At 34.9% G+C, this 10,854-nt stretch overlaps 2 protein-coding genes across 3 annotated transcripts; both read left to right on the forward strand.

The window, feature by feature from the left end:
* Nucleotides 1,641-6,056, forward strand: LOC104785075 (mitogen-activated protein kinase 20-like). Of its 2 annotated transcripts, XM_010510211.2 has the most exons (11): nt 1,641-2,144; nt 2,744-3,152; nt 3,353-3,480; nt 3,589-3,648; nt 3,736-3,885; nt 3,971-4,126; nt 4,278-4,489; nt 4,568-4,669; nt 4,894-5,036; nt 5,121-5,595; nt 5,711-6,056. In XM_010510211.2, the coding sequence occupies exons 1-10, from the start codon at nt 2,118-2,120 to the stop codon at nt 5,555-5,557; spliced, it is 1,824 nt and encodes a 607-aa protein (XP_010508513.1). In that variant the 5' UTR covers nt 1,641-2,117; the 3' UTR covers nt 5,558-5,595; nt 5,711-6,056. The 2 variants fall into 2 exon arrangements, with proteins under 2 accessions (XP_010508513.1, XP_010508512.1); XM_010510210.2 differs by lacking the exon at nt 5,711-6,056 and having other exon boundaries at nt 5,121-5,672.
* Nucleotides 8,987-9,683, forward strand: LOC104785076 (transcription factor PAR1). The gene has a single exon (XM_010510212.2). It carries the CDS (start codon nt 9,083-9,085, stop codon nt 9,440-9,442), a length of 360 nt encoding a protein of 119 aa, XP_010508514.1. The 5' UTR covers nt 8,987-9,082; the 3' UTR covers nt 9,443-9,683.

Genomic DNA, 10,854 nt, shown 5'->3' on the forward strand with positions numbered 1-10,854 from the left:
TATTCTTGTAAACTATATATTTTTCCATAATAATCTGGAAAAAGAATAATAGAGATAGTTAATTAATACTTCCTTTGTTTAACAATGTGTCATTTTATAAAAAAATTTGGGATGTTATTCTATATTTTTAATGTGCTTTTTTGTGCTTTTTTGTGCTTTTTAATGTTACATTTTTTGTATCCCTAAATTTAAAGCCTTTTTTGTGCTTCCACGCATGGTTGTATCGATATATAACAGAACACAAATCCACTCTCAACCGTCCCTTAACGTACGTCACAGATCACTTAACAGCCGTTAAAATATAATCATGCGTGTTTGTATCGATATATATATAATACTCGGAAACGATGTATTGAATAAGTTAACGTGGTCCAGTGGTAATTTGTATTCTATGAACTTTACCGAAATAAAGAGAAAATACTTTTTTAACCAACACCTTCAAAAAAAATAAAGAGAAAATACATTTTTAAAAAACTGAGGTTTGTGATAGAACTTGAACTACAGTCAAGAGACAAAGTCGACTCACTTTTAACCACTACACTATAGCAATATCTCACTTTAAGCTGTTTAATGTACTGTATATATCTATAGAAACATGCGTGATTATATTTTAACAACGGTTAAGTGATCTGTGACGCACGTTAAAAGACCGTTAAGCGTGGCTTTGAATTTAGCAATAATTTAAATATTAACTAAAGATAATTTAGATGAGGTATTTTTTCCAACCTAAAAAGACCAGGTATTTAACATCCAAATAAAAAATAAATGAGATATTTTTTTGGCTTTTTTCCCTACCGTTTTTGAATTTTTTTTTGTTAAGATTTTAAGAATTCGGTGAGAAGTACATATATAATTTGGTCCACAATATGATTAAAGATGTCCACTAAAACTAATATACTTAGATGTTAAAAAAAAAAACTAATATACTTAAATTATGAAGGACACCACCATGAACTAATTTATGGTATATATTTGTTATGTTTTTGATTAGTAGCATTAATTAGGTGGAGGTGGTTAGAGATAATTGGGCACAAATCATTTTTGTTAACCATAGTCTATAGATATTAGATACTTTTAAAGAGATCAATTTTTTTTTTTTTATCAAATACTGTATTTTTTTAATCAAATACTATACGTTTAACATTTTTTTTAGATATACCAAAATTTTGTACTTATCCAATTTCATCATCTTCATTATTTTCTAAAGATTTTTTACCTTATTTGTGTATTGAGTTTCAATATTAATGAAAAATTGAAAATGATAAATGGAATTAGTAGAAACTCAATACACAAATAAGGTAAAAAAATCTTTAGAAAATAATGAAGATGATGTTAAGTAAAGTACATCATAATTTTATGTTAAAGGATAAAGAAGACATGAAAGAATGCAATGACAATAAAGATGGAATAAACTAGATCATACATATATAGTAATAATGATCTGATCAATAATGTGATAATTAAATCATCTATACTAGTATAATGTAACACTTGATAACCCATAAATAAATTATTTGCTAACTCCTAAGTATTACTATTATACTAATGGGTTTTGCTTTTTGGATGGCTCACCAAACGGCGACGTTTAAACTGCCTATATATAATGGGAATGAATCCACCAGCTATCATCTTCTAGAGATAGATTCCTTCCTTATCTCTCTCCTTTGATTTTTTTCACTCTTCCTCCTCCTTCTCTCTCTCTCTCTCTCTATCCCTTGTGTGTCGGTGATCAGATCTCGCGCCGACGAAAACGTGCGATTAAAGCAAATGCTCTTGCTGTTCGCACTCTGCTTTCATCAATTCCTCCATTCATCTTAATAGCTGCCTCCTCCTGCTCTCTTTGTTTGGTTGTTGATTCCTCGGTTTGTGTTTTCTCTGTTTTCCGTGGTGGGGGTGAAATTGAGAGGTGAATGAGAAATTCGCCTGCGATTCTGTCTCTGTCGGTGGAGGATTGCCGGAGGAGCAGAACCAGGTCTGATTCTAGCTTTGCGATTTCGTGGTCCAGTGGTCGATGGGGCCAATGCGGCTGATCTGATTCAATCAATTCCAGATCGAATCTAGGGTTTTTAAATTCCGGGTTTTTTTTCAATTGTGTGTGTCTGTGTTTCAATTGAGTCATGATGCAGCAAGATCATCGTAAAAAGGTGAGGTTTTTTTTTTTTTTTGCAATTATTTGAATCCAATACTAAATATTTGTGTCCGTGAGATATTTGTTTATGTGTGTTTTCGGTTAATCTTGTTTTTGTGTTTTGTAAGTTTTAATCTTTTTGCCGTTTTTGGAGGCAAATTCTGATTTTCTGTTATATGAGCTGAGATGAAGAAACGTTACAAGTGTCAATCTAACAACGCATAATGACATGATGATCTGTTGTCTATACAATAACAAAAACGGCACATTATGATCTGTTGTCTATACAGCCCTTCTTCAGCAACATTTATCCCTTCTTTTTTTTTTTTCTTTTGGCCTTTGAACAACAACAACAACAACGAAAAAAAACTTGTTTTGAACTCAGAACCTTTCAATCTCTTATAACCTAAAGGCACTAGTCTTCTTCTTTAACCACAATTTCTTCATTCTGTTATCTGTTGTGTTCCTAATCATGTTTGACCTGTTATTGTCTGAATCTTTTTGTTTCACTTTTTACTTGTTCGTTCCTTTTCATCACTATGCTCTTCATCAACTTAATGTTTTTGATGTATTGTTTGTGGCTCAATTGACTTGAGATTGCTATTTTTGTAACAGAATAATCTGGAGATGGAGTTCTTCTCTGACTATGGCGATGCCAACAGATTTAAAATTCAAGAAGTTATTGGTAAAGGAAGTTATGGAGTTGTTTGCTCTGCCATTGACACCCTTACCGGTGAGAAAGTGGCTATCAAGAAGATTCATGATATTTTTGAGCATATATCTGATGCTGCTAGGATTCTACGTGAGATCAAACTGCTTAGGCTCCTAAGGCATCCAGATATCGTTGAGATTAAGCACATTATGCTTCCTCCTTCCCGAAGAGAATTCAAAGATATTTATGTTGTTTTTGAGCTCATGGAATCTGATCTTCATCAAGTTATCAAAGCCAATGATGATTTGACTAGAGAGCATTACCAGTTTTTCCTCTATCAGTTATTGCGTGCACTCAAGTACATTCACACAGGTAGTCCATTTTTTTTGTAGTGTATTGTCAGATTTGTCTTTTTTTACTTCCTACACTACTGTTTTATACGAATTGGATTTATGCGGTTTCCTAATGTTTGCCTTTTAAAATTTTGTCCTGTCAATATATCTGAACTTTAACTCTGCTGGAGACTTTTGTCTATTGTTTTTTGATATCTTATGTACTTTGGTTTTTTGCAGCTAATGTCTACCACCGAGACCTGAAACCAAAGAACATATTGGCAAATGCAAACTGTAAACTAAAGATTTGTGATTTTGGACTGGCAAGGGTTGCATTCAATGATACTCCCACAACAATCTTTTGGACAGTAAGTTGCAAAAGATGTTTCTGCTCTTCAACTGAAATTGTTCTAAATATGAAGCAATACATTGCAGGACCTGATATTCTTCAACCTTATTTTCTATCAAATTTACAGGACTATGTTGCTACAAGATGGTATAGAGCGCCAGAGCTTTGTGGATCTTTTTACTCTAAGGTGTGTGTGTCATCTGTTCTCTAAATAACATCATCTTTTATATGGTGTATTACTTGGAGATAAATTTTTATGGATTTGGCTTTGTAGTATACACCCGCAATTGACATCTGGAGTATAGGCTGCATTTTTGCGGAGGTATTGATGGGAAAACCACTTTTCCCTGGGAAGAATGTGGTACACCAGCTGGATCTAATGACTGATCTGCTAGGGACACCTTCCCTGGACACCATCTCGCGGGTATTGATCTTCTTGTAAACAGAGTGCTTTAAGTTTCTTATGCAAGGACAAATGATGAATACCTTGCTTTTATGATATTATGCAGGTAAGGAACGAAAAGGCAAGGAGATACTTAACAAGCATGCGGAAAAAGCCACCCATTCCGTTTGCTCAGAAATTTCCAAATGCGGATCCTTTGTCTCTAAAGTTGTTGGAGAAGCTTCTTGCTTTTGATCCAAAAGACCGGCCAACTGCTGAAGAGGTGCTTTTCAACTTCTGTATTACATAATCATGTCAAATCTACAAGTATCTGCTTCCCATTTTTTTTGTCTTTTTAAGAAGAGTGTATCATGCATATATGTGGTCTATTGGAGTAACCCGCTAAACTTCTCTTGTCCTTATACTTGCATCAGGCACTTGCTGACCCATATTTCAAGGGATTAGCAAAAGTGGAAAGGGAGCCTTCATGTCAGCCCATCACAAAGATGGAATTTGAGTTTGAGAGAAGAAAGGTCACTAAAGACGATATCAGAGAGTTAATTTCTAGGGAGATACTTGAATACCATCCTCAACTGCTTAAAGATCACATGAACGGTGCTGATAAAGCCAGTTTCCTCTACCCAAGGTTGTAATATTTGTTGATTATCTTCTTTAACAAGCATTATGTTACACCCTATCGCTGACATTGATGTATATTATGCAGTGCTGTTGATCAATTTAGAAGACAATTTGCGCATCTTGAAGAAAACAGTGGTAAATCAGGCCCTGTGGCGCCTCTAGAAAGGAAACATGCCTCTCTTCCCCGGTAAATCCTCTGTTCCTGACTTGTTATGCTAGTTGTATATAAATATCATTTGACATGAAAAGGATAAAAAAGATGAAATCGTGAAACCATGACTATCTCATTCTTGTGTTGAACACTAGTTTTTATGAGGATCATGTCAACTTCGTTATATAGGCTTCTTTAGTTAGTATTGTTTCCGAAAGAAAGAATATGTCCTTACTGACTCTGTGTTTGTATGATTTCAGATCAACGGTCATACACTCAACCACAGTAGCGAGAGGAGGACAACCAAAACTTGTGAATAACACAAACACATTGAACCCTGAAACTACTCAAAACATTCCTCTTAATCATGCAACATTACAAGCACCTCAAAGAAACCTCTCAGGTACTTTTAATCACTCATCCTGAATCCAACAGAAATGTTTCCAAACCAAACTCTATAAACCGTAAAACATCTCTATATACGCAGCCGCCAAACCAAACACATTCATGGGCCCTGTCGCACCTTTCGACAATGGGAGAATCAGCAGAGATGCTTATGACCCAAGATCATTCATCCGGAGCACCAATCCCCCCTTTGCACAACAGTCTGCTGCAACAGTCTCCATGGGAAAGCAGCAAGAGAGAAGAGCAACTATGGAGTCTGAGAAGCAGGCAAGACATATACCTCAGTATAATAGATACGCACCAGATGTAGCCATCAACATAGATAACAACCCGTTTATCATGGCTCGAACGGGAATGAACAAAGCAGAAAACATCAGCGACCGGATTATAATCGATACAAATCTGTTACAGGCAACCGCCGGAATAGGAGTTGCAGCAGCGGCTGCAGCTGCTGCGCCTGGTGGTTCTGCTCACCGGAAAGTTGGAGCAGTTCGGTATGGTATGTCGAAGATGTACTAGTCCCCACCTAAGCGGGAGCTTTGATCACACGAAACATCGTATGTTTCAACGTCTATCATAAAAGAAAATTCTCTGATACAAAACCATATGAGATCAAATGTTTTTTATATATTAATGTTAATCCATTATTTTTTTTCCTTCTATATGCGACAGAATTATAAACGGATGTTAAATAGTCTGGCATATAAAATGGACAAGAAAGGTTCTGAGCTTTTCACGTTTAAAAGAACCGCTGGCTAGAGAGGATGGATCAGGGTGGATGCGCATGATGATGATGATGGTTTTCATGGCAAATCCGAACGCATGTGGTGGTGGGAACCCATATCACATTCACAGGCGCCACTTTGTTCTTCCAATGTCAGTAGAAAAAGAAAGCTGTATCGTCACTTGATCAAAACTTTTTAACCAAACGATTTGTGTATATGTTTTTTGTGTAAACAGATGAATTCGCCTATTTTTCATCTTAAACATGTTCCATCTTATACCACACTTCTTAAAATCCAGAGCACTACAGTAACACTCTTTTTATTTGTTGGCTTAGTAAAATTGAGTCATATTTAATGAAATTGCCTAGCCATAAAATATAACCTTGTTTTGAGTCGTTTTTAAAAACTTTGTGGATCAACATAATATAAAATTTCGATCTCTGAGAGATTTACACTTTTTTATTTTTTCTTCTTTCTGGTTATAAATCACATCAAAAGAGAGAAGTAAAAAAACTTACATCTACATCTACTAGAATTAAAATAAGACAAGTATAAGTGCAAACTAAATGAGGCCAAGAAAGGAGACAAAAAACGTTTGAGGTGGACCCAAAAACACTGTAAGCATTGTCCCAGAGATCACCCATCATGGTGTGCCCACCTGTTTAGCCCATCCTTATTAGAGAAAAAAAGAGAATGAGAATTTCTTAACAACTGTCCTTTGATTGTGTAACTAAACCATTACCAAATCATCATTTCTTCTCCCTTTCTCAACTCTTAAAAAAAAACACATATCTTTGTCTTGTCTTAATCCCTTCCTAGATTATGAATATTTAGTTCTCATTATGAAAGTAAAGTTAGTTACTTTTTGGAAGGAAAAAAAGAAAAAGAAGGAAGAAGAAGATACAAAAGGACATTGGAATTGATTATTCCAAGACGAATGCGAAAGCTGGGCTAAAAGCTAAGAAATTGAATTTTCAGTGTGTTATATTTTTGTAACAAATTTAATGTAAATGCAAATACATAAATAAATGGATACTAGAATTGGGGTGAGTGTCAGTTTGGTAGATGGTGAAATGAGAAAGACACCCGATTTTTGTAAATCTCAATCCCGAGAAACCAACCAAACACCTCTTCTCTTCGTCCCCTCCTTGGAAACATATACTATCATTCATCATCTTTAGTTCTCTACCCTCCCTCCTCCTCATCCTCTTTTATTTCTTTTGTCTTGCATCTAATAACCATCATACTACTACTACTACTACTATTACTACTACTACTAAAACCCTAGAAGAAAATCAGAAATTTGTTTTAGTGTTGTTTATAGAAAAATTAAGATGTTATCAGTTTTCTTTTAGTATAACTTTTGTTTCACAATAAAAATTTAAAGCATCATAGGGGTATTAATACTACTTTAAAAGCCGGAATCAGCACTGAGCAACATTTATTATTATAACGGTTTGATGTATATAAGATGTAAATCATATACATGACATCTCTAGAAACATAACACTATATTCGCATCCAATAACATGAACTTCCGTTTGACAAAAAAAAAAAAAAAACATGAACTTCCTTGGAAATCTTGTTGTTTTTTTTGGCCGTTCTAACAGCAAAACAAATATTATAGATAAATATATTGAGATTGTGTTGTTTCTTCATGGTTAGAATTATGGGAGATTGGGGTCATTTTATTACATAAAAAGAAAAAGAAAGAAGAGTTGACAAAAACAAATAAAAAAAGATGGGAAGGACAGATTTAGGAGCTTAGTAGTGAGGTGGGGACCCAAAAAGAGTGCCACGTGGCCACCATGCCCGATAGATATCATGTGGATGTGATCCCTTCGTTTAGTAGGATTAGATCCTCTACTCAAATTGTACGAACTAGGAACTAGGAACTAGTTCACTATCTATCTATCTCTTAATTAAAGAGTATATATCTATCTGATCTCGATCTCATCCCATATCTACTATATTACTTACAGTCTGTAATGTGTTATTAAGGAGACTAGAAGAGAGGAAGATGAGGCACATGGGAATGGGGCTTCGAAGATGGAGATATTCATGTGAGCGCACATGTGCTCTCTCCTTCTCTTTCTTTTCTCCTTCTTTTCTTTGGTTGTGTGGATCCCATTTCTCTCTCCCTTGTTCCCATGCACCTGTCCTACTTGCTGGATCCTTTCTCCCCTTCTTCTTCTTATCTCCACGCGCGTCGTGCTCTAATTTTTGTTTCGTCCGTACTACGTTATTTACTAGCTTCTACTTACTTACTGTACCAGTACCACTACTACAATCCTACGCACCACCCGAATGGCCTATAACCATAACTGCATAACTAGCATTTGTACGTCGTCGTCCAATTGATTTTGTGCAACTTAAGTTCCTTTTTTCTCTTCTTTCTCACGTATGCTAACTTAAAATCTTGAATGTAGTAGAAAGTATATCACTGTTAACAACGCATAGCTTTTTCTAAGTTTTCTTTCTTTTGTCGTCATTTAGTTTTATGATATATCATATGAATTCTTTGCTTCGTTTTCATGTGTCTTCATATCTTCATGGCTCAGCCTACACGGAATGAAACTTCAGCAAAAAGTTTTGAGAATAACAACACCTTCTCTTAACAACACATATGACATAAATACAAATATTGAATCATTGATGTATAATTAATAGATCAAACCTCTAGCTAGCTATTAGTAAAACAAAATAGGAATACTATATAAAAAAATCTCATTGATCAAACAGAAAATAATCCAATCTACATGTGAGCATGATCCACTTAAGTGAGTGAGGTGTCCACTAAAGTCTCAAACCAGTCGACATGGCGCGTGAACTATCATGTCTCTTCTTCAAGATCCAAATCTCTGGAAGTGGAACCCCAAGTAAAAAGCAAAATTTAAAATGAAAAAAAAAAAAAAAATCTCCAAAATCCGAAACACGAGGATAATAAAAATAAAAATTAACGTACAACTGGACCCAGCTTTGATTGCCAATACCGCCCATTAAACCAAATTTTTCAATTTCTTAAAATAGACAAATTTTCACAATTTTACATCGTTATTTTTAGACAAACCAAACCACAAAATTCCTTCATAACCGAACCTTTCCAAAAACATGTAACATAAAAAGCATAACAAACCAAACCAAAGTAAAATCAGGTTAAACCGACTAAAATTTTAACCATACGCCATTTTGTCTATTATCATCATTCATCATCACTCAAATAATATATATACAACACACACTTACACACTTCCACATTCCTAACTTCTTTCATTATTCTCTCAAAACTAACTCTCATCATTCCTCTCTCTCTCCTTCAATGGAAGAAACTCTAGCCACTCCCGACACGACCAGACGCTCTCTGTCACCGTCTTGCTCATCCGCCGTGAAATCACGCGCCGCTGGTTTCGAGCGCAGAACTAAACGGAGATTGTCAGAGACTAAAGCAAGCGTACGTGAAGATTACCAAGAAGAAGAAGAAGAAGAAGAAGACGAGGTAAAGGAGAAGATTGAGGCTTTGCAGAGGATTATCCCCGGAGGAACAGCGCTTGGTGTTGACGCGCTCTTCGAAGAGACAGCTGGTTACATTATGTCTCTACAATGTCAGATCAAAACCATTAAAGTTCTCACTTCGTTTCTCCAGCGCTTAGATCAAGAAGACATGAAGTTCGGAGGTTGAAGATGACCGACCACATCACAAGATTGTTCTTCTTTTCTTCGATTCACCAAAAAAAAAAAAAAAGAGAAAAAAACCACTTTGATCTTTTATATTATTTTTAATTAACATGGTCTTCTTTTTTTATTAGCTTTGATTTGATATACGAGGAAAGAGATCTCAGCATTTGTTTTTCTTCGAAATCCTTTTTATTTATTAGGACTATATTATTAAGTTCTGGTTAATTTAAGCCGTTTCGTAGTTATGAGAAGTGTTCGCTAACGAAAATTACCATTAATGTAGGGATCGATCAGTGTAGTTACATAACTTATATAGTTGTTGAGGCCATCTAGATATTTAATTGGATCACGAGGTAGCACTTGCATTTGAGATTTGGCATTAATGATATTGGGATCGATCAGTGTAGTTACATAACTTATTTAGTTGTTGAGGTCATCTAGATATTTAATTGGATCACGAGGTAGCACTTGCATTTGAGATTTGGCATTAATGATATTGAGAAAGTTTAGTTAATATAACGCGTGGCCCATTTTTAATTTTGGATGAGCTCATTCCACATGCTTTATAACAAAGATTTCCAAAGTCGGTCGATACTTATATAAGTTTATGATGATGAACATATATACTGGATTTGAGTTCCCCCGTGGTCCAGTCCAACGATAGAGAGTTCATGTGTACATTATTCCTTGCACATACAAGACAATCTTTTTAGTCGTGTAAAAGTACTAGCTAGAGAGCTACCATCTACAAACAATTTTTATAAGTTAAAGCGATGAAAAAAAAAAAAAAAACACAGTTGGATAAGTTATATGATTCATTAGTACGTATTCCTCTGACTTTACAATACTATTACATTGAACAGAGAACACTTTCGACCTCTTTAATCCAAACATAGCCGGAAATATATTAATTTCTTACTAACCTTGTTTATTCAAATTACATTACAAAATATTCTTGAATTATCGAATGTATATACATAACATAACCAAAAAAAATCATTAATTTGGAAAAGTTCATAAGACTTGCATAAAAATTATAATCACTGATAAAGTGAGTTCTGTATTAGATGAAGACATGCCGTTGCTATAACTAAAATAGATACGTAGACATGTCGAGAGCCCAATGCACGGAGCCATGGGGAGACTCCTACATCTGAGATAACTCTTATTGCGTGGCTTGACAAGCAAATAAGAGCTCAACTGCTGGCTATTGAGAGGATGGGCGATCGACGCTATGCTATGGGTCTCCAAACTTGGCTAGCTACCCGGTTTTGAGGAGATGGTTTAAACTTTGCTAACTTGGGGGGTTTTTTTAATGTTCTAAGCCAATATTTTTTCACACAAAGCTGCTGTAAAACGTTATTTTTCTTTGAATATATAATTTAACATTTTATTCAAAAAAAAAAAAAAAAAAAA

This window comes from Camelina sativa, chromosome 5, assembly GCF_000633955.1.
Source record: "Camelina sativa cultivar DH55 chromosome 5, Cs, whole genome shotgun sequence".
In the NCBI taxonomy this organism is placed as follows: Eukaryota; Viridiplantae; Streptophyta; class Magnoliopsida; order Brassicales; family Brassicaceae; genus Camelina; species Camelina sativa.

Bases quoted from the DNA above. Each gene is read 5' to 3' on its own strand.
- LOC104785075 (XM_010510211.2), top strand. From the start codon at position 2,118: ATGATGCAGCAAGATCATCGTAAAAAG. The intron at 3,481-3,588 runs GTAAGTTGCAAA...TCAAATTTACAG, and splicing joins CCACAACAATCTTTTGGACA to GACTATGTTGCTACAAGATG. The intron at 5,037-5,120 runs GTACTTTTAATC...CTATATACGCAG, and splicing joins ACCTCAAAGAAACCTCTCAG to CCGCCAAACCAAACACATTC.
- LOC104785076 (XM_010510212.2), top strand. From the start codon at position 9,083: ATGGAAGAAACTCTAGCCACTCCCGACACGACCAGACGCTCTCTGTCA.